Source organism: Trichogramma pretiosum, unplaced genomic scaffold, assembly GCF_000599845.2.
Source record: "Trichogramma pretiosum strain Unisexual culture from Peru unplaced genomic scaffold, Tpre_2.0 scaffold23, whole genome shotgun sequence".
NCBI classification, from domain to species: Eukaryota; Metazoa; Arthropoda; class Insecta; order Hymenoptera; family Trichogrammatidae; genus Trichogramma; species Trichogramma pretiosum.
Genome location: NW_019641629.1, coordinates 2,110,380 through 2,134,303, shown reverse-complemented (window position 1 = coordinate 2,134,303; position 23,924 = coordinate 2,110,380). Strand labels below are relative to the sequence as shown.

Sequence of the window (23,924 nt, the reverse complement as noted above, 5' to 3'; positions counted from 1 at the left end):
AATCTCACATTCGAAGGGTTTTATACGATCATGTACTGCTATTATGTGAGCTTTGAGGTTATTTTTTTGTCCGAATGATTTGTGACAAATCTCACAGTCGAAGGGTTTGATACAATCATGTACTACATTTATATGAATTTGGAGGCTACCTTTTCGTCCAAATGATTTGTGACAAATCTTACACTCGAAGGGTTTGATTCGATCATGTACTGCATTTACATGTCTATTGAAGTGATGTTTCAGTCCAAATGTTTTGTGGCAAATTTTACATTGATATGGTCTAATGATTTTATGTGTCATATTGATGTGAATTTTTGGACTCTCTTCTCTTTCAAACGTTTTTCGACACTGATTAAACTCATGAGATGATTTGCTTTGAGTTATTATTCCACATTTTTTCTCTTCCTTAGATTTGTCTAGTTTCAATCGAGACTTTTCTTGAAATCCACAGTTATTATCGCAATCGAATTCTTTTTTTGAGAGAATTATCAGATCTTTGTCATTAAAATAATTAGTCTGAATTCCGTTTTCTCCTTTTACCATAGATTGATGCTCAGTTTTGTAGATGGTTTTCAACAGTGACGGTAATTTAGGTTTAACATCTTTGCACTCAAAATCAATGAATATTTTTTCAGTTATGTCATCGATCTGATTTTCGTTTTCTTTTTTTACAATAGATTGGCAGCTTTGATTCTCAATTTTGCAGTTGGTTGTAGATAGATAAGTTGGTTCAAGTTTTACACCTTTGCACTCAAAGTCAATAAATATCTTTCCTTTTAAATTTTCTTGTAACGCCATAACCTCATTCGTGTGATTTGTCTAAAATGAAAATTGTACAATAGTTTTTGATAGTGTAAAATTAGACCATTACTCAAATCCTTACACTCACCGGTAATTTATAATCTGGGAATGTTTCAAAGTTTTTGGCTTCGCCAGAGTCGACCGAATCGATTCGATTGGTATCGTCGCCTGCATCCGGGCAAGTATCGTTCGGCTCCTCCTTCACCCTAAGGAATTATCAAATTCAATGAAGAGATCGTTTTAAAAAATGTATTAGCGTTCACAAAAATAATAGTATACCTAACTATGCCTTCTTTGCTTTCCATCGCTCGCTTAGTTATAATGATTCGAAAAATTAAACGATTAGCAAAATTAACCGGAAAAATATTCGAGGTTAATCGCCTCGAGTAGCCAACACTGATCCTCGATTTCACCAATTTGTAAACAGTTGCTTATTGCAGGAATTTATCTCCTCGCCAGCGACTGAACGCACCGCTCGTGTATATATTAGCGAGGCGAGTATAGGTGACCCCGTGTTTGTGATGGCTCCTTGGCGATACCTTCCCCTTCCACCGCCGACTAGCCCCTACACAATGATGTACTGTGATCCATACACAGGCTATATAACGTGTTGTTGAAACTGCACCGAATTTTTGATACAATTTTCATTCGTTTACGAACTTTCCAAAAAATAACTCAAACCTGGAAAAAAACTGAAACGATAAAAAACCCGTATTTTATTTTCGAGATGTAACTTTAAAAATGTCCAACAAATTCCAAAGTTTTTAATGGTATACGAAATTCAATTTAGTTTCATATAAATATGTAAACAAAATTATTCCACGACACTTTGCTCGAAAACTCGTTTGCAAGCCTATCACCGAGTTTCCTCGCGAAGGAAGCAAAGCTGAAGCAACAACGAAAAAAAAAAAGAGGACAAAATAAACTCGCTCATTGTCATACTTTCTGGTCGACTTGAAAATTCCATCGCCGCGCGGCATACGGCGGAGTAAAATGCGCTCACGTCTACCTCTCCACGCGTCGCTTTCTTCGTGTCTCCTCGTCCGAAGGAAAATATGAAAATTTATATCGTTATGTGCTCGCTTCTCTCTCTCTCTCTCGGGCGCGCGCGCACGTGTATACGGATACACACACATATATTTACCCAAGAAATTTCACTGCAGGGCGCACTTTTCAAGGCATACGAAATTTGTCCGTATCTTGTCTCGCGCTAGCAGAGTATAAACAGCGCAGAAAGAAAAGAGCCTGCCGCGGAAAAGTCGTCATTATATTATATATAAAAAAAAAGCAGAGAAGAAAAGCAAAAAGCTACGCGATACATAATTAAAATATTCACCGTCATTCCTTTCTTTTTTTTTTTGCCTACTTTTTTTATCTCAACTATATACTCGTCATATATATAATCCAAGTTATGTAACGCGTATACAGTCGCGAGTCTCGCGCGCCATGTGCTCTCGCGATATGCAAAGCTGGTCTCTCGCGCTCGCCCAGCGAATTAAGCTCACGTGCCCCGTCGCCGTAATATAATATTATAAACGCATACACACACACAGACGCACACAGATTATAATATGCGCTCACGCAAACGTGTCGCGTGGCGGCCGCTCCTCCTATAACATATGCACACATGCAGGTTTTATATATAAGTATAGCCTAAGATTTTACCCTAAAAATACACAAAGCTCGCTCGCGGCATAACTTGGCAGTACACGAGCGAGCGAGAGAGAGAAAAAGCTCGAGCGCAAGCTCCGCGACCAAATGTATTCCGTCGTCGAGCCAGGGCGTTTCGTATGCGTTATAATCCGCTCGTGCACTCACGCTCACACACAGATACAGAGACACAGACGTAAGCACGACTGCGCCGAGTGTATAAGAGGGAGAAAGCAAAATAGTCGATAAGCGCGACAATTGCAGCGATAGGATTTGAAGAAATAATAATAGTCGGCGGCGGGGGACGACGATGTGCATATATATAGGGTATACGGGAGACGTCGTTTAAGCAAACTTATCGTTATTGCTTAGATTACCCTCTTCTCTCTTTTCTCGGGGGCGCGAGCGCGCGCGATACAGCCGGCAATCGTACGCGTATATATAGGTATCTATATGTGTGTGCCGTGTATAGCCGTTGCCTGCAGCGTCTCTCTCTCTCTCTTTCTCTAAATATATATGTACGAGCGAGTCTATATCCCTCGATGAGCGTTAAGTTTACTCCTCACGGAGCTCACGGCGCGGCGGCTCTCCGAGCTCTACTCTCCACGTAACGCTCCTTAATCATCTTGAGCCAACCGTTCGTTTCTCTCTCTCTCTTTCGCTCGACTCGCATCGTTTTGTTTGTTGTGTGTGTTTGTGTGTGTGTATGTGTCTGTACTGCTGCTGCAACTCTTATTCTCTTTCTCTCTCTTGCTCACTCTTGCGTTCATCTAGCTGTATATATATATATATGTACGTACGGCTCAAGCTTAGTAGTGTACGTGTATACTCACTTGTATAGAACCGCAAGCAGCAAAAACCTTACCCCAGAGACACGACTTGCCTCCTATGCTCCGCTGCTGCTGCTGCTGCTACCGTGTGCAGCATATAGTATATAGCTAGCACGAGGGAGCTTTACTTACTTTTCGATGCTCTATTTTTGCCCCTTATATATATATACGTATACGATACCCGCTACACTACTCGGTTGCGCGCGTCCGACGAGCAGCAGCAGCAGCAGCCCACAACAACAACAAAAAGGAGAGGAGAATTTATTTAAAGCTCGTCATGAATTCGTTATTATGCGCCTTCGTGGCTCTTTCTTTTCATCCTCTTCTTCTTCTTCTTGTTGCTTTTTTTTTATTGTATAGCGGGCTGCTCGCGGTTATACGCGCGCGCGCAAAATAATTCAAGCTCGGCAATTTTCATTTATGGATATGGGGTACATCTCGCTTATATTATATATACACACCCAGACACACACTCTGGTTGCATTCAATTAGTAGGATGGCTGAGTTTATATCTAACGCGCGTCGCGCGCACGTGTGCCTGTGTATGTGTGCGTATATATGGAAAGTCAATATTAATACGGGCTAAATTGCAAGCTCGCGCAAGCACACCATGTATACATAGGCAAACATATATGCTATGAACTGTATCGTATACTTTAATTTGCCTGTAGCGAATTAATTAATTCGTCGTTGTAATGTATGTGTATAATACAGCGCAAAAATCATGTATGTACGCGAGATATCGACTGGTATTATAAGCGTCGTGTACATACACAATAGCGAAACTACACATAACGCGCCAGAGTTAAAAGTGATGCGTTGTACGTTATGTTATATGTAGCGGAGAGGAGGAAAACGAGTTGATTATGACGTCTTTGAGCATGGGTACTCGGACGCTAATTCGCGCGCTCGCGAGTTTCAATATAGTGCCGTATAATTTACAATTTACTGGGAAGCCGCCGCCACCGCCGCTGATGCACTCGTACTGTAGTACTACGCGTCTGCAGCGCGACGGGCGACGCGATCATCGTCATCGCACAACGACGACAACGACGACGACGACGATGATGGGATGTAATGTACTATAATAAACTGCAATCCGTCGGGAACGCGGGAATCGGGCAACGTTTTGCGCTCGCCGTTACGTATATATGTACGCGAGTTATATTATTATACACGCGCGTTTAACGGCCATATTCGCGGGCGTGCAGTTGTAACGACGATATTACGTAGCGTCGCGCGATCAACGTTATCGTGTATAATGTGTATTATGCACGAATTGATGCGCCACTTGGCAGTTGCTTTCGCTCGTGTGCGAGGTCTTTTTTCGGGGAGGCTTTCTTTAATTGAAGAGGTACGATTCATTTTAATCAAATTGAAATTGAAGATGATTAACGAATCAACTAAAAAAATGGTAATTAAATTCCAGAAAAATCGCTTAGTGTCGTTGAATAAAGAAAGTTTGTATGGATCTGTAATATTGAGGATTAATTACATGTTGTGCGCGCCTTTGAGGAGACTATCCATCGCTGAGTAAATTCGATCGCGAACGCGAGATGGCCCATAGCCGATGAAAATGTAAACACGCGATCAAAGTCGTCAAAACGTTTAGACATAAGGACGCGGTTAAATTTTAGTGCTCTCTTATCTTTGAGACTGAGAGAAGAATTTCTTAACAGTTAATAGGCAGCGCGTAGTTGAATTTTGGGTCCTCGATATTTTTACATTTCAGATTCATATATTAATAGTTACCTTACGAGTTTGACAATGAGATATGTGCGAATGGACATATTCTTCCACACTCGCGATTGGTGCACCACGCCATGGTAGTCGAGAGCCAGGAATATTGCCCTAGAGGACTATTTCCTCGAGGAAGTCGACGGGGTTTTACCCGGTCAGAGCACCACGTCACGCTAGACGGGTACCAGGTGGAAATATTGCCCTAGAGGACGATTTCCTCGAGGAAGTCGACGGGGTATTACCCGGTCAAAGCACCACGTCACGCTAGTCACGAACCAAGTGGAAATCTTGTACTCTTGGACGACTTCCTCGGGGAAGTCGACCGCGTTTTACCCGTTCAGAGCACCACGTCACGTTAGAGGTGTACAAGGTGGAAATTTTGTACTTTTGGACGATTTTCTCGAGGAAGTCGACCGAATTTTACCCGGTCAGAGCACCACGTCATGCTAGTAACGAACCAAGTGGAAATCTTGTACATATAATATTGTATTGTATAATATAATATTGTATATATAATAAATACTAATATAAATTGACATTCGATTTTTCAAAAAATCTCTCCTCCCCTCCGTGAATTTTCACGTACGTCGACAATATCTCGGCGACCGACCTACAGCTATACGGTCGTATCTTTCGTTCTCGCTCGCGCAGCTTTATATATACGCTGCATATACGGAACGTAAAAAAAATAAGACGGTCTCGTATAAGTAACAAGCGCCTCGCGTATGAAAGTTTCATCGTAGCCCCCTCATACTTATAATGATTATATTGCCTATATGCGAGCGCATCGTGCGCGTTATAAAAAAAAGATGGCGGTGGTACACGATTAAATTTTCACGAAATCGTCGCACGTACAAACACACATACACACATACACACTGCCCACATGGAGGGGGTGGCACTCGAACACATACACGCGTCTACGCGGAGGATTAAAAGCTTAATAATACGCGCGTATACGCGCGTATAAACGAGCTTCGGCGCGAGAAATTGAGCTGCTATCCAGGGCCAGCGCGGCAGTATCGATATATACGCGATTATTTCGCTCGATTAAAGGAGGCGCTTTAATCTTTCGTCTATATATACATGTATAAACGCGTGCGCGTACGATAAATTTCGATGTCTTGCCCGCGCGCGGGTTTTAATGATTGGTAAAAGGGGTGATTAATGGCAGCTGTCTTTCGTTTTCCGCCGCGATGCGCCTCGACTCGTTATACGCGTATATATATCCCGCGTATATCTCGAGATAAATACAATAAATACATAATGTACAAAGACGTTACGGTACAGCGCGGCATAAACGAGCTTATATATATATATATGATATACGTCGTAATACGATATTGCCGCGCAGTAGAATCGCGAAGCGTACGTAATACAGCGAGAACGAAGGAGAAGAAGATTATTATGCCGGAGAAGAACGAGCTAATTCGCTCGCTCGCGAGAGACAGAGAGAGAGAGAGAAAGAAAAGTTTAATTCGTATACATTCGATTACAAGTTAGCCGAGATGTATATAGAGGCAGAGATAGCTGCGCAGTATTTACCTTGCTGCACTTTTGAAATAAACAGAGAAAGTTTCTCTGGATCCGCGAGGTAAGACGGAACTTCAAAGACACGCTCTTCGTACATAGCGCAACGCGAGCACTCCGAGTGGTACTTTGAGTGCTATCTCAGTACATATATATACACCGCGTATATACGATATAATTGATTTGAACGAATTCGCAGGTACTGATCTACGCGATACCGGGCCTGACCGACTACACGGGCCTGTTCCACGAGTACAAGCACAACGTGTTCCCGCGCATCATACGCTACCTGTTCCCGCTCTCGACGACCTTCCAGATGGCCACCGTCTACATCACCCTCACCGTGACGATGGAGCGCTACGTCGCGGTCTGCCATCCGCTCAAGGCCAGATCGCTGTGCACCTACTCGAGGGCCAGGTGGGCCCTCTGCGCCATCGCCCTGTTCGCCGTCTCCTACAACGTGCCCAAGTGAGTATACATAATATTATACGTATTAGATATAGTATAGATACTCGGAGGGTAGGCGGACTTCAATTTGAGATATATACATGCGCGATCGCGTGTGACTCTCTCGGGAGAGGCAACAGCTGCCAATAATAATTATTACAATCGCCGGCGAGCTTTTTCCGATACCGCGTATCTGTACAGTACGCGTGTTAATTTTCATCGCCCGAGACCATCTCGCGACTCTCTCTCTCTCTCTTCATCGATCTCGATCCTTTGTCGTCGTTGTCGTTGTTATTTTATCTCTAAATGAAAAATCGCTTCTTTGTACGTACCTCCTTTGTGCGTGCGACGCGAGTGCGAGAGAAAGAGCGCGGAGCCAAAAAGAATCGAATAAAACAAGAGATTGGCTATCGTGTGTGCGCGCGAGCCTCCAGTTTCCACTACTCTTTTCTCTGTACATATATATATATATATAAAGTCGCACGAGGACAACTGCTGCTATACGCTACAGCTATAAGCAACGACAAAAAAAAGCTCTCGAACTTTTCCCTGTATACTCTCGGGCCGGCTGCGTGGCCATATGCACGCGTGGCCGTCCGTGTTTATTACTCGCGGGAGTAAACGCTTTTCGTTTATTTTCCACTTTGCTTTTCCTCCCTTATACCTCTCTCTCTCTCTCACTTTGCTCGCGTAGCTCAGCTTTTCCTCGTGACATATATACGTGTATAAAAGCTTCGCAGAGCTTCGTGCAGAGGAGAACCGACATTTATTCGCGTCTTCGCGCGGGAATAAGATTTCGCAGCTCGAAGAGCCCGAGGAATTTATACCGCGCCGAGGAATCGAGAGCTCCAATTGCCCTTCTATATATATGCATTGCCGAACGCATCATCCCCCGGCAGCACACACTTATATTACCCCACCCGCTCTCGAGCTGTATAAGCTCGTCGCGATCTCGCGCGCTTACACCGCGCGATTGCAAAATTAATCCATCGAGCCGCGATCGAGAGACGTGGCATTTCGATTAAATACCCTTTTTTGTTCCTCTACGTATTTTCCAATTTTTTTTCTCTCTCTTCGTTTTCTTTCGATTTTTCTGCTTGGCGAGGCACGATCGGCTGGCAGCTCGACGACTTACATTACATCCCCGGCCCCGCGCTTATATATACCCTCGGATATATGTTATATATATATTTTAGCTTGGCTACGCCGCGTGTCGCGAAAGCGGATGATTGATCGACCGAGCCAATGTGCTTTTGCGCGACGCGCGTTACGATCGAGCTGCGCTGCATAAATCGCGCGAGCTTATCGCGCGCAAATGAGTCGGCTACCGAATTTTTTTTTTTTTTTTTGCCACTCTTTTCTCTCGAAAATCGGAGAGCCGTGTGCGGGTGGAGCGAAAGGTTTCAACCGCGAGCTTGATCTCTCGCCCTACACATGATGGGTCGAAAGAAAAATGTGTTTACTCCCCCGACCGCTTCTAAGATGGCCATCTCCAAAGTGCGATGCTTAATATGTACCACTGCTGTCGTACCACTTGTGCGCTATACATATTCGATTAATTACCGAGGGCTTTTGAGTTATTGCGTCCAGAGCCGAAGCATTCGAAATAATCTCTTGGGACGAGCCGAAAAATTTGCGTATACTTTCAGATTAATCTGCCCCCGGCTTCTCTCCAGAAATAATATATACGCGCACTTCTTTCTCGACTGCAACGAAATATACTAATTGCGGACACTTTTTCACTGATTTTTCATTCGCCTTCGTTCTCTCGTGTATAAATATACTCCGGTATACACGGGATATATTATATCCATTGCATTATATACACGCAGCCGCGAAAATAAATGTATATTTTCTTCGGAGCTGCATGGCGATGGGAGAGAAGCAGCAACGCGGGAGGAAGAGGACGGCATTTCTCGTCGGCGCGCATATCGAGCTCTACATATACTACTACTAGCCCCCGTCGCCGACTCGAGGGACTTGATTGAATGAAACGCGTAGACTAGTAGTATAGCGACTGTAGTAGTAGTATATATATGGGCGCGCGAGCGAGAGCCCAGGCCAAGTGAGATTTATTACTTTGATTTTTCAATTCAAGCCTCATTACTGTCCAATTATACGAGTACTCGGGCACAGGCGGGCAGACGGGCAGGCGAGGCCACGTGCGCGTATTTTATATATACGTATACACAAACGTCGAGATATTTAAATATGCATTGCTCCGTCGGGCTGCGCGCGCGCGCGTTTACTCTTCCTTTTTTGCTGCTGCTTCTTCTTCTTCTTCATCTCGCTGCTCTTCGCGCAAATCAGTTGGAAAATTGACAGAGAAAAATCGACGCCGCGCGCGGACTACTGGCCGCCTCCTTTCTTCATATTTTTTTTTTTTTCATTCTTCGTAGTATATATAATACACGTGCCGTACCAGAGGCCAGCGTAGACCGCGCGAAGCAATTAAAGCCTCGACGTCGAGCGTGCGCGCGCGCAGGGTTATAAATAAATGGGAAAATGAGTAATTGAAAAAAAAAAAGACAGAAAAAATGGGAAACCGAGAGAAAAACACGGGGGAGAGGATGAATTTTGCAGATACCGCTCGGCGGTAAATTAATCAAGTTCCTGTATAGCGGCCGGGCGGGTGTTCTAGCTCTCTCTCGTCGAGCCCCCGAGGGATATATACTTGTTAAATCGATAAATACATCTCTCGTAAATCCGATGGAATTATTACGTATATATATGTACACAACGCAATCCATTGAATAGCAGCCAATACATATAGTATACATACAGATAGTGACGCGCAACTTTTATATATATAATAATAAGCCCCGCCTAATACGACTTGCGTATTTTTTCATTATTATTATTATCGTTCTATTTTTTGTTTTCTTCTATCTCGCCAAGACTCTTCGAATTGGAATTCACGGAGACGGTGAACTCGCTGAACAAGACCGTGCCCTGCCTCATGGCCACGGAGATGCGCAAGGATCCGCTCTACATAGCCATCTACGTGCACTGGATGTACTTTTTCGTCTACTACACGTTCCCCTTCGTGCTGATCGTTATCTTTAACGGCCTCATTTACAACAAGGTGAGTCTCTCTCTCTCTCTCTATCTCTATTTTTTTTTTCCTTTCCCCGCGCGCGCGCGACTGCTGCAGGTTACATTGTACATGGTATCGTATATATGTGTGCGCGCGCACACGCGATGAAAGAGTAATAATATTACCTCGAGCCGTGGAGAGGACTTTTTTTCTCTCTCTCTCTCTCTCTCTCTTACTCCATACTCTTTTATTGTCGCGCGGGGGGCAGCTATACCCGGCCGAGACCCGGGCATGTTTTTACGACTCGATAAAGTGTACTTACACGTTCGCGTAACTGCTTGACATTTCTTTTTCTTTCCTTTTTGCTTTCCTCTTCTTTTTTTTTTTTTTTATGTCAGCGCTCGCAGGTGACAAAAATATGCTGATGGACGCCGTTGCGAGAAAAAAAAACGCATAAACGCGGTGCGCGCGATTTTCTTTCCGTTTGAAAACGCGTCAAAAGGGTCGATAGAATCCCTTTGGTACTGATCGACTCGTTATTATTATTATTATTATTATTACTATGTAAAAAGTCGCCTCGCTGCAAAGCGTCGCGATCAATCCGTATAATTGCATCTCTCTCTCATTATTATTATTACAATTATTATTATGACTTTGTGTTCTTGGTGCACACGACAGGTGCGCACGGCGAATCGCAATCTGCGCCTGCTGTCGCACACGCAGCGACGCGAGCTCGGCCTCGCCACGATGCTGCTCTGCGTCGTGATCGTCTTTCTGGTCTGCAACATACTGCCGATGGTGAGCAACATCCTCGAGAACACGAGCCACTTCATACCCCAGTGGATACTGATGGCCGGCAACATCCTCGTCACCTTCAACAGCGGCATCAACTTCGTCATCTACGTCATCTTCGGGCGCAAGTTCAAGCGGATCTTCCTGAAGCTGTTCTGTCCGGTGTCGGCGGAGACGGGCCTCGACTGCATGGGCCGGTCGGTGAATCGCGCCGAGAGCCCCGACCTGCAGACCAACGACGACTCGATCGCCACGAGCCACATCGAGCTCAAGACCTCGACCAAGCGCGGACACCACGGCCATCGTGGCGGCTCGCAGAGATCCTCGGGTCTGGCTGCCTCCGGCCAGGCCCACCAGCCGTCGCTGCGGGGCGGCGGCGGCCTCAACAACGGCTCGTCGTCGGGCAGATCGAGCGTCTACTACCCGAGCAACTCGCTCAAGGCCGCCGGCGGCGGCGGCGGCGGTGGCTCGTCGTCCTTTCGCGGCGGCCATCCCGCCGGCTATTACAACGGCAATCAGCATCATCACAATAACAATCACATCCAGGGCAGTGGGCTCGTGATCGAGGACACGGCGTTCTGCTGACCCAAAGCCAGTTCCGGCTCCTTGACCAGCAAAAAGACTACCGTCAATCCTGTATATATTTAGTACACAGTGCGGAAGTTACTCTGTGCCGCTGTTACGCGACTTTCGCACTGCTGCTGCTGCTGCTGTATTTAAGTGTACATATGATAATGTGTCGCATGAGAAATCGTTAAGTGTGTCTGTGTGTGTGTGTGTATATATATAATATGACATATGTGTGTGAGTAAACCAAGACTTCCATCGAATTATGGTTGACGGCCACATTGTCCTTGTCGTGACATGTATCGACGTTATCTGCGTCGCAACTTCAAAGCCTCTTCTTCCTTGTCTCCTTTTTTATCGACGGACGAAAATCGAAACTCCAGTCTCGACGTTGCACGGAACGCAAAGAGCTGTACGACACGTGACGCATGAACTGCTCGCCGAGTCTCGCGTGGATTTAACTTCGAAAATTGCTTTACTTTTCAATGAAACGGCTCGAGCTTTTTACAGGTCGACGCGCGAAAGACGACGCATCAACTCGCAATGATATTTTTTACGTTATTTCTTCCATAGCTCCGACGTGGATCGACGTACGTCGAGCTTTACCTACGACTCTGTAAGGTGTCCGCGTGAGAGCTTTTTTTCACAACACCTCCCAGCTGTCACCACCACCGCGTTATCGTGATGAGATATAATTTTTATGATTATCCGATTTTCATTTTAATCGAGTTTACCAGACCAATTACGGGCGCTTCCTTCGTATACCGTGGGCTCGGGTATTGCTGGATTTTATCGAGCGTATATTTACACTCGTGAATGTACGGAATATTCTTACCGTTGATATCGAAGTCGACTCTCGCGCGTACAGCTTCGGTCGATTACGACTTTGATTTCGCGCCTCGCTTTCAAATTCTGTTTCCATTGTTTTTCTTCTCCGATTTTTCGACTAAAATCCACGTATGGAATTTGATATCGCGCGATCGAGGGGCTTCTCGTGTTTCGTTGCGCTTCGTTCGAACTTCGTGAGTATTGCTCGAACGAGTTGAAACGACAGCAAAAAGAGACGCCAATTAATATTGTATTTAAATATTATTTACGAATAATAATGGTAATGATAATAATTTTAAGAAGTTGTAAGTCATCAATTAAGTGCCTTAGTTCGGCCACGGTAAACTTTTCGATATCCTGAAATAAATCTGTAATATCCTATAACGAAAATATATTTGGGTCTGTCCACTTACGCATATTTAAATATCCTGTAGCAAGTGACATAATATAGCCATCTCCCGTTGTTCTTTCTTGAATCCACCTTTGATCTACGTCCTAAATACCCTTTACCATGTATTATAATGTTACGTAATTTATAGACTTTTCTACTCGCATACGAGAATTCGTATCGCAAAATGAAGACGATTTATTGTAAATACATACTATTGAAAAATGTTGAGCATTAATCCAACGAAAAATAAAACTGATAATGAATGTGACGGAAATAAAATATATCTGCATATAACTAGAGTTATAATTGATGATAATCCTGATAACGACGGCGATTCAAATTGTTTAAGTTTGAGGTATCCAGTCTATTAATACACTTTTGTAAGAGCTTTCTCGTCAAACTTTTGAAGCCAAACTCAAAAAAAATTGGGAAAAAAATGTATCATAACTTCTTCTTCAGAACAATTTTAGCTTTATTATCAACCATAATAGTAAATCAGGATTATTCATTGAAAACAATATAAATAAAATGGATAGTTGTTAAATAAAATCTATAATTATAATGTAAAAACATAAAATGGGGAAAATTCACACTTAAATCGAAAAAGGGTAGCATGAAGTAGTGATTTTAAAAACATATTTTCACGGATTAACTGTAAATAAAAATTTATTTGATGAAGTTTGGATCGAGCTGATGTATAGATAATTGTAGCTAACATTGATGATGTGGTCATTACTGTAGCATAATTCGTTATGATTTTTATATTTGTCACCGATGTTAAAAAAATTAACCTTAATATTAGCTTTTCATATAAGCTGGCTACAAAGATTTCCTTTGAATAAAATAATTTTAAATCCTAAATAAATTTTATTTAACAAAAGAATCAATGTAATTAGCCATATTACTTATGGAGTAAAACTTTGAAAGAAGTACAATTCAATCATACAAATAAGTTAGTATTTGCTTGTAAATAAATTTCAAGATGAAAATATTGTAAAAAAAATATTGTACATTTTGTTAAAGCGATGAATATCATTTGAATCGATCATCCAATGACTCGTGAGAAAAATACATAAAACGAGATTTTCATGTATTAAATAATTACGTACATTAAAATGACACGAATCAAATAAATCAATGCCTTTTTATTTCAATTGTACTTTATGTTATGAAAATTGATATAAATAAGCTTTTATGGATGAAGATGATGCTGCTTTGCTTTTCAGAGCAACGAAGCGGGGCTTCGACTCTGGCTGTGCAATGATGACCGAAGCAACAAGACGGCCACAGGAACAGCAGTTGCGGCAGCAACAACGAAGTCTCCAGTTGTAGCAGGGTCGAGGGCAGAAAACTAAATCATTAGGATGCGTTAAATTCAGAGATATGCTTTTTATAGATGTTAAAGATTGCTACAGAGATTAAATAATAGAGCTATTGAAGAAACAAGACCCCTCTCGTGGAAAAAACCTTAAACGTCATTTCAGTAAATTGAAAAAAATTCCTAAGAGAATATATATGGGTAAGGCTCAGAATTTTTTAAATAAACCTGCGCTCGCATGTCACCGATCTTGACGCGCTTTTGGTATGTTATAGTACATGGTAAAAAAGACCCAAAACCAAAATTTTAGACCCCCTCCCCCCTCCTACCCCCCACTTCCGGTATAAACGTCCATTTTCTATCTATATTTTTTCTGAAGGCCTGAAGCAATTAAAAAATCTGAAAAAATTCACAAAAATACTTTTCAACAATCCAAACAACCTTGAATTTTTTCAGATTTTTTGAGTGCTTCAGGCCTTCAGAAAAAATTATTGAAAATTTTGAAAATTCATATACGGCGCTACGATGCAATACAAAGCCCGATCTTTTTTTCCACTTATTTTTGACATCAAAATACATAACCTCAAATTTTTTCAGATTTTTTCAGACAGAGCGCTGGCGGTTTTTAGCCGAAAAACGCCCTTTTTTTACGAAAATAATTTTTTTAGGGCGATATGAAGCTTTAAAAAATCTGGAAAAATTTTTTTCTTGTTTTTCAGGTCAAAATACATAACCTTGAATTTTTTCAAATTTTTTAATTGAAGGCGATAGCATCTATGGCTAAAAAACGCTATTTTTATGAAAAACGGTTCCTGGAACCCAGAGGTTCCGGTAAAAAAATTTGAAAAAATTTTTTTCGAATTCCTTGTCAAATTTTAATAAATTTTGACCGTCGCAAAATTTCGATTGGAGCTTCCTAGCTCATTCTAGAGCATAACAAAGATTCGAGCGAAATTCTGAAGAAATTTGAAAAATAATGTAATTGTGATGAACGTCTTCAGAATTTCGCTCGAATCTTTGTTATGCTCTAGAATGAGCTAGGAAGCTCCAATCGAAATTTTGCGACGGTCAAAATTTATTAAAATTTGACAAGGAATTCGAAAAAAATTTTTTCAAATTTTTTTACCGGAACCTCTGGGTTCCAGGAACCGTTTTTCATAAAAATAGCGTTTTTTAGCCATAGATGCTATCGCCTTCAATTAAAAAATTTGAAAAAATTCAAGGTTATGTATTTTGACCTGAAAAACAAGAAAAAAATTTTTCCAGATTTTTTAAAGCTTCATATCGCCCTAAAAAAATTATTTTCGTAAAAAAAGGGCGTTTTTCGGCTCAAAACCGCCAGCGCTCTGTATGAAAAAATCTGAAAAAATTTGAGGTTATGTATTTTGATGTCAAAAATAAGTGGAAAAAAAGATCGGGCTTTGTATTGCATCGTAGCGCCGTATATGAATTTTCAAAATTTTCAATAATTTTTTCTGAAGGCCTGAAGCACTCAAAAAATCTGAAAAAATTCAAGGTTGTTTGGATTGTTGAAAAGTATTTTTGTGAATTTTTTCAGATTTTTTAATTGCTTCAGGCCTTCAGAAAAAATATAGATAGAAAATGGACGTTTATACCGGAAGTGGGGGGTAGGAGGGGGGAGGGGGTCTAAAATTTTGGTTTTGGGTCTTTTTTACCATGTACTATAACATACCAAAAGCGCGTCAAGATCGGTGACATACGAGCGCAGGTTTATTTAAAAAATTCTGAGCCTTACCCATATACAAAACACAGCTCAGCGACGAGTGGTGCAGCCGCCCGCCAACGCGGAGGACACAGTTCGGACACAGAAATGGATTGAGCGCTGCCAGCGGCCCCCTCGCAGGAACAGGGCGGTTTTTAGACAACGCTGTGATATCTTCATGATAGCTGTGTCGTTGACTCTCTCGAACGCAAGCCTCAAAAGCCTCACTTAGTTCCATCGGTGTCAGAGCTTGAAGGACTGGTGCGACGGGCAGGCGCCTAAGTAGTGATTTCATCCAGCGACGGAGTCGCACACCATGTACGTACAAAAAATTGGTCGCTATGGAAGGGACGGTAGTAAATCTTATGCAATCGCATTTTACCATTACGAACAGATAGATACGATGAAGAAAGTAATTAAGTCAGCGCAGAAAGGGAATCATATTAATCGTGGTGAATTAAGTAGATGTAATAGAAAAAAAACAGACGATCTGTATGAGGTCGTTGCTTACTCGAGGACAATGGGAAAAATCTCAACGATACGCAGATCAAAGTTCACAGATTTTTACATGGATTATGTACTTATTTGTCGGTGGCCGATCCATTTGAGCTGTTATCTGTCCATTTCCATTCATGTAAAATTCTGGACCTCTTCGTCATGGCCCTTCTTCCATCTTAAATCTCAAAACAGTCATTCTCGTCGAGTCTTCTTCTCGCATTAAGTACCGATTAATTAACGGAGCAAAAACTGATCGAATTTATAAAGGGTACTCTGAATAAGTATAAATCGACCATGCTTACGAAGAGTATCACTGTTCCAGTGATGTGCGATCGAAAAAATCTCTCTTGATAACTTGCGAAAAAAAACTCTTTTTCGAACATGAGGTCATGAAAATCTCTCAAAAAAAATGCGGTTTTTGACTGCAGACTTTTTAGAGAGATTTTTATGACCGCATTTGCATTAGTGATTGTCTCCGCACGATCGAAATAGTAATAACACAAAAATTACTTGCGTCATAAATTTGGTAAGGATTTGAAACATTATAAAGAACCTCATATTGTAAGTCTATCATATGGCATTACAGTAGAAAAGCCACAAAAAGCTTTTATTGATCAAAAACGCCTGCTGTATCGCGTGCTTTTCATCATTGGTTTTGTTATTATAAAATTAAGCTTATTCTCGTTTCAAGCGAAGGGACATTGCGGCGCATTTCTTGCCAGTTTTAACGAACATGAATCGGTTCGAATCGGTATGACGTCGCTATATGAGCCATGATTCGAATGAGATGAAAATTGAAGCACACAGTTCTTGCTTTCGAACATTCAAATTCACATTTATTTACAAAAACAATTATGTTATTCGATTGTGAGCTCTGTTATGAAAGTTTCCAGTATGACTAATCGACTGAGGACGAGTTATCTATAACGTTTGTTTTTATTTGTTTATCTCCCGAAAATACCGATGTAGATCGGCGAAACCGTCGAAAACATTCTGATTTTAATTCAAATACATACAAAAGTACGAAGAACAATGTGAAATTTCGAATGCACGAAAGTCAAGGCTCGACGTTCACACATAGCTACGACGAGCGAAAATTATACACGAGGCTCGGGAGTGGTCTATCTATTACATTTGCCGTTGAATGCACATGACGATCGGTTAGTTGTAGGCCTCAATCGTTGTGTGTGTTGTACAACCTGTAAATGTATATTATCACTTGCAAAAGTCGATCGATCATATGAGGCGTTTAATACCACAAGTATCCTATATAGCGTGGAGGCGGCACGGCAATTTCAGGCGAAGTTGCTTAATTTCTAATTCGCCGAAAAACCCCCTGAACTCACTTACAAAAAATTATGTGACATATGGCTTCATTTGGAAATTTCCTCAGCTTTTCAATAGTGGAGTGAAATTTCCGAAAATTTTCCATTTTCTCCGGAATATAACTGAACTTCAAACATTAAATATCTCAAAAAATGTATTTTTACGATTTTGTGATATAGTTCGAAAGCTGAGGAGATTTCTAATCGAAGTACATATTTTTCAGAGAGTACATGTTATTTCTATAAAAATTAAAATACGTCGATAAACGTCTTAAAACATCCGAGTTTGAACAACACGGGGTACTGCACGAAGAAACAGCTATTACGCGGGTCGAAATGTCACCGAAATTTCGAAAATCTGACTTCTTGGAAAGCTAAGGAAATTATTGTCTGTTTTTTCGCGGGTACAGTTGCCATGTCTACGCGTGCACATGAAACTTTAGACATTTCATTATATTTTTAATGATGATTCAGTGCAAATAGTTTAAATACATGGCGCAAAAATGTGGCATTAAACGGTGCGTTACACAACAAGGCATATTAATTCTTTTTATTGTACAAATTTATAAGTTTATCACTAATCTTTTGAGATGAAAACCCCGACCTCCTGGAGTATCATAATAAAACGATTTATTGCATGCATAAATTAACGAGAATGTATTCAATTCAATTCTGCTGAAGCAAATTTCACTGCATTTTTAAAGGCTACTTGTGATAAACCTGTACATAGAGAGGCACCAGCGGCTTCGATTTCTTTATCCGTAAAAGCTCTTACATCTTCTTCCGATGAGACTTCCTCTTTCTCCATTTCTTCTGATAGAGGAAAAAATGTAACATATATCTTATCACTATGGACTTCAATAATTTGTGCTGGCCAGAAATACGATTTGAACCTTTTCGCCAACACCACCTCATTGGGAGAGTAACGGGAAAGAAATCCCTGGTCTACTGGTATTGGTACAACTGAAGGAGGGTCAACATGTTCCAATGGCATATTATCTAGCATAGGTGGAAGGGTTTCCTCTTCATCGGTGGTCACATTTATTGGATGATCTTCGATTAGATCTATCATGTTGGTTGATAGTTCATCTTTATTACTTTTACTAAAAATTTAATTAAATTTTCGAATATAAAATTGGATGAGACATTTCTAAAGTAATTACTCACATTAATTCCTGGTCTATCGGTATCGATATCATTGAAGGATGGTCAACATTTAACGATGGCATATCTGGATATATAATCTGGATCATATTTGGATGGGGCTGCTCGTCATCGATAGGCACATTTATTGTATGATACTCGATTGGTACCATCATGTTGGTTGATTGTTCATCTTTATTACTTATACTAAAAATTAAATTAAATCTTCGAATATAAAATTGGATGAGACATTTCTGAAGTAATTACTCACATTAATCCCTGGTCTACTACCAATGTCATATCTTGTAAAAATGGGATATCTCGCATAGGTGGAAGGGTCTCCTCGTCGTCAGTGATCATATTTATTGGATCATCTTCGATTGGACTTATCGTATTTGTCCCTGGTTTATCAGCATAAAGAGCTTCATTACCTCTACTGAAAATTAAATTAAATATTTTAAGTATATAATTGTATTAATTTTAACATATTTACGTACATCAATTGAATCGACGCATTTTTTATATATTCTATCTCCTCAGAATCAATATCGATATTTTGTAAATATAATCGAATCGTTTCCAGATTTCTATTTTTACACCGAAAAAAAGATCTAGCCGATTTAGCTAAGGCTTCATTGACTTTATTTTCTTTAGGAATACCACAGAGTTCTTTATATAATGCGGCAGCCTTAGAGTAATTGCTGTTATAAATCTTTCTATACTCTTCATAATCTAGTCCAGGAAAAAGAGCATATTCAACGCATACGATCGTTAATATCCCAGCATTCAATCGATAAAGATTAGTTACAGTTAAGTAATCGATTTTAAAATTAATAATTGTTTTTTTAAACTCTTCTAATTCTAATTTCTTAGGTGGATAGGTGACAAATTTTTTCATTCCCTCGCGCAGTATATCTATTAAAATTTTTTCGTTCTCTAAATCTTCTTCTTTCACTTCTTTTTTCTCCAAATAATTTACCAAATTAATGAAAACTTCTGCGCTTCCTTTTCTTTGAAAATATTTTTGATTCGTAATATATCTTGGAAATGGAACAGTGTTTGAAGGTTTAAAAGTTTTCTTTTTATTACTGGAAATTAAATTAAATTTTTTTAGACTATATAATTGTAGCAGGCATTTTCAATACATTGACTTACATAAATTGAATCGACGCATTCATTATGTAGTGCTTTTCTTCTGCATTAATGTCAACCGTTTTCAAATAAGATCTTACTGTTTGTAGAGATGTCTTTTTATTACAAAACAAGGTGCTCCTAAAAAAAGATCTAGTTGATGTAACTATAATAGGATCGAGTTCATCTTCTGTTGCGTGTTCACAAAGTTCACCCAGTTTTTTATACACCTTCTTTGCCGTAAATTTGTCGCAATCATATATTTGTTTATATTTTTTATGATCTTTGTCAGGGTACAGTATATGTTCAACACAGGCAACGGCCAATATACCACGATTTATTCGGTATAGATTAGTTTTCTTCAATTCATCAATGTTAAAAAAACGAAGAGTTTCTTTAAACGCATTAATATCTTTTGTCGGAAGGCGTTTTCTTACCGATTTACCCATTCCCTTACGTATTATGTCATCCAAAATATCTTCATTATCTAAATTTTCTTGTGTAATTTTATTCTTATTCAAATAATCTACTAAAAGTATAATATGAACAGCAGCGGATTTTTCACGAAAAAATTCTTTAGTTATTAATTTTGCTGGCATTTTTTTGTCAACTGCTTTTATACTGATGAAACTTTATTTTTAAAACTATTGGACGTTGAATGGTTATTATAAATATTTAATTTTGAATAGATTAATTAATATTACAATCTGATGTGTAAGACGTTCGAGAATAATCGCTTTTCTGTTAATACAACAGTCACATAAATTTACGCTTTGCTTCAGATCAATATTGTGTTTTCTAGCTCACATTGGATATAAATCGGTAGAAGAATAAATATACCAAAACATAATTTTCACGTTCTTCTTTTCATATTAATAATTTTTATATATTAAGCAATTCAATTTATAGCGACACTAGCAATTTTTCAGTAGGGTTTTTAAGAAAGTTACTATTTTGACCGTAGGTGTCACTTTATTGCATTTCGTCTCGAGGCATAAGTAGCTCGACCAATCACAGGTCGAATAGATTGGCTTCACTTTCAGGTCCATCATTATTTTAAGTGAGGATTTTTTATTTGATTTTTGATTAGCTGTATCGCACCTTTGTAATTCACAGTCAAAACACAGCGGACTGCCGATGCAAAAACCACATCATCCGTCGGACCCAATGATACTAATTACATACCCGGTCTTAGACTTTTAACAGCGTTCAGGTGATCCGCGTAGTCAACATCTGAATAACATTATTATTTGCACTCACGCTGTACTCATGCTTAAAAACGATTATTGATCTGTATCGTGAACACTGCTCAGAGCTTTTTCGAATGCATTCGAGGGTTCTCTGCTATATGTTTGTCAAGAAAACGACTCGGTAAATTTAGAATTGAGGCTAGATACTAAAAATGAATACATAAACGATTCAGGAAAATCTAAGAGCAAGTATAGTGAGAACATATACAGTGGGACGCAAGAAAATACGACTCAGGTGCTAAAAAAATTTACGATATTTCAAAAACATCGAAGATCAACTTTCGATTTTTTCCAAGACGACTTTTTTTTTAAGGCATTTTCCTACATGATAACATGTTAAGACGTCGAAGTGCGATATCTTTAGGCTGGCCCATATAATTATTTTGCGTTGTCCTTCATCCACAAGAGTTGCATCTCATAAAACTCAATTTAACCCATTAAGTCCGGGACGGACACTTTTTCGATACTTTTTTGAGGCGTTATATCTTTGATGAAAATGGGGTCTGAAAAATTGTGAGTAAGCTTATTCTACGTAAAATTTAATGAACTTTCAGAATCCAGCGTCAGATTTTCGATATAACCAACCGGTCATAAGTTATGGATGGTTTTATCTAAAAAACGTGGTTTTAAAAAAAAAATTTTTTTTTGTTGTTTATCATTAACCTAAAAAATAAGCAAAGGCTGTCGTCAGGTTCTCACGAACGAGCAGGTGCTGACAGGTACTTTCTCCCAAAAATTATGCAAAATCTCATGGTATATATTGAGGACCCGCCGAGTCTCTGTGCGATTCGACCATCATCTTATTCGGTATGCGGAGCTCACGTCACTTTGTACCGCGATTTTATATTATTCAGAATTGTATTAAATTGTGCCACGAGTCCAATGCGAAGTGTAATTTATAATTGAGGCTAGTGTAGCTGTAGTATAGTGCAGTCAACCAGGAGCGCTAGTCGACCAGTTACAGTGTAAGCCACGAAAGTACGAGCGAGCCAAGCCAGTTTAAGTAATTCTACATCTACACCGAGAATCGTCCGCCAGGCCTATGTATATTGTTTGTAATTAGTTGAGTAAGCCTAGGTGTAAGTTAATCTTTTGTAATTGAATGGATGAATGAAATTGAATTGTAATTAATTATAACCAATAATTAATGACTTCTCCACGCAGTAAACTCACATCATACATATTTTCCTTCATTGTCATCAGCCAGATTAAAATCATTTTATTTATTAATATTAAACATAAATAATATTACACATGAATATTTGATCGATAAATTATTTAACTTAAAATGTTAAATAATTAAAAATTAAAGGTTAATGATAAACAAGAAACAAAACAAAACTCCAACCTTTTGTTGGGGAGCTAACCTTCAACACAACATATTTTCTTTACAGGTTATTGAACAATTTTAATTTTTTTATTTTTATTTTTTTTTTAATAACAAGAAAGAATTGAAATAAGTTACGTTGCGTAACATACTCCGGTCTTTAGCCGCGAAATGAATTTCATATGAATGTAAGCAGTTAAATCAATTAACATAACATAAACATATGAAGCTTCTAAGGTTGATACAACAGGTAATACGCAAAGTCATGCAAAATTGCGTTTATAAATTGCATTTGTTGTCTTGACAGGCGCTTCAGGTGCAATCTCATCACTCCCAGGCAATATCTCAGTAATTACGCCGAGTGGGTATCGAGTACAACTGTTGACATCGTCGATAAGAATAACAACAGAATCTATTGTTAATTCTGCTGTTGACTCATGCCATTTTTGTCAAAAATCTTGTTTTGCTTTTGTAATAAAATTGTAAGTGGACAGACGGTTATCTGAAACGGAAATAGAGGGTTTTTCTGGTAAGGTATTTAAATTTCGTTCGTTTCATAAACGGGATGAAGTGATCACGAGAGGATCATTTGTATGAGAGGTTTGGGCATATAGTAGTCGAGAATTGAGTACAGCTTCGATTTCGATTAAAAAAGTTTCCATTCGTTCATACGTGATGGTGGGTCCTTTTAGAACTCGTTTCAAATTGTTTTTAAATCTTTTTATGGGTGCTTTCCAAAGACCGCCAAAGTGTGGTGAAAGAGGCGGATTTAAATGCCAAACTATTTGTCTTGTCACAGCATAATTCCCTATGAATTGTCGAAATTCAGGAGAATTATGTAATTCGTAAATTTTTCGTAATTCCTTATCAGCTCCAACAAAATTGGTACCATTATCTGAGTACATATGCTCTGGTACACCTTAACGATTAGTAAATATTTTCAAAGCTGATAAAAAACCTTCATCAGATAGGTCAATCGCTAACTCAACATGAACTTCCTTTGAAGCTAAACATACAAACACGCAACCCTATAAGATAGGGCAAGAATATAAGATTTATTATGGTGTTTCTTTTCTTTAATTAAAATAGGACCGAAAAAATCTACACCTATATGAGTGAAACCTGGCGTCTCGATAACACGTACCGAAGATAAGTCGGACATTTGAGAATAACTTTTGATTGGTTTTTGTCGAATACATTCAATGCAGTGCCGAATAGCAAGTGTCATCTCATCTACTGTAATGTCGTCTCTAGATAGGCTACATCAAACTTCCAAAACCTCTGAAAGCGCCTACATACAGGCAGCCCACTGTACATACAGCGAGACACAAACTACTCGGGACTTCCCGAACGGCTCGCAGCGAAGACCAGAGAAATCTAACACCTTTTTACGACCGCCATAAAAATCGACGGTTACTTATTTTCTCTTTCGAAAGATGCCACATTCTACCGAATCGGTCTCAGATTAAGACCAACACAATTCGACCTCCACGGCATCACTTTTCCTTCATAAACGCCTCCCCTCGTTTCTCCAAATAAACGATAAGTTAATAAACAACCAAAGTTGCAATAAGCAGCCAATGTTAGTGTAAAGTA

The 23,924-nt window shown here is 39.7% G+C and overlaps 2 protein-coding genes across 3 annotated transcripts in view; one reads left to right on the top strand and one right to left on the bottom strand.

Annotated features, from left to right (window-relative positions):
- Positions 1 to 13,730, top strand: part of LOC106649460 (FMRFamide receptor) — a 40,555-nt gene extending 26,825 nt beyond the window's left edge. For both annotated transcript variants that reach the window (XM_023459148.1, XM_014366895.2), the window contains exons 3-5: positions 6,751 to 7,019; positions 9,897 to 10,083; positions 10,714 to 13,730. In XM_023459148.1, coding sequence (XP_023314916.1) covers positions 6,751 to 7,019; positions 9,897 to 10,083; positions 10,714 to 11,412 — 1,155 coding nt within the window. In that variant the 3' untranslated portion in view covers positions 11,413 to 13,730. The remainder of the gene's footprint in view (positions 1 to 6,750; positions 7,020 to 9,896; positions 10,084 to 10,713) is intronic.
- Positions 13,731 to 17,919: 4,189 nt separating this feature from the next.
- LOC111693714 lies at positions 17,920 to 19,577 on the bottom strand. Its single transcript, XM_023459151.1, has 4 exons — positions 19,118 to 19,577; positions 18,892 to 19,056; positions 18,645 to 18,827; positions 17,920 to 18,580 (listed from the first exon to the last, which is right to left on the bottom strand). Exons 1-4 carry the CDS (start codon positions 19,516 to 19,518, stop codon positions 18,139 to 18,141), a joined length of 1,191 nt encoding a protein of 396 aa, XP_023314919.1. The 5' UTR covers positions 19,519 to 19,577; the 3' UTR covers positions 17,920 to 18,138.
- Between the last annotated feature and the right edge of the window lie 4,347 nt (positions 19,578 to 23,924).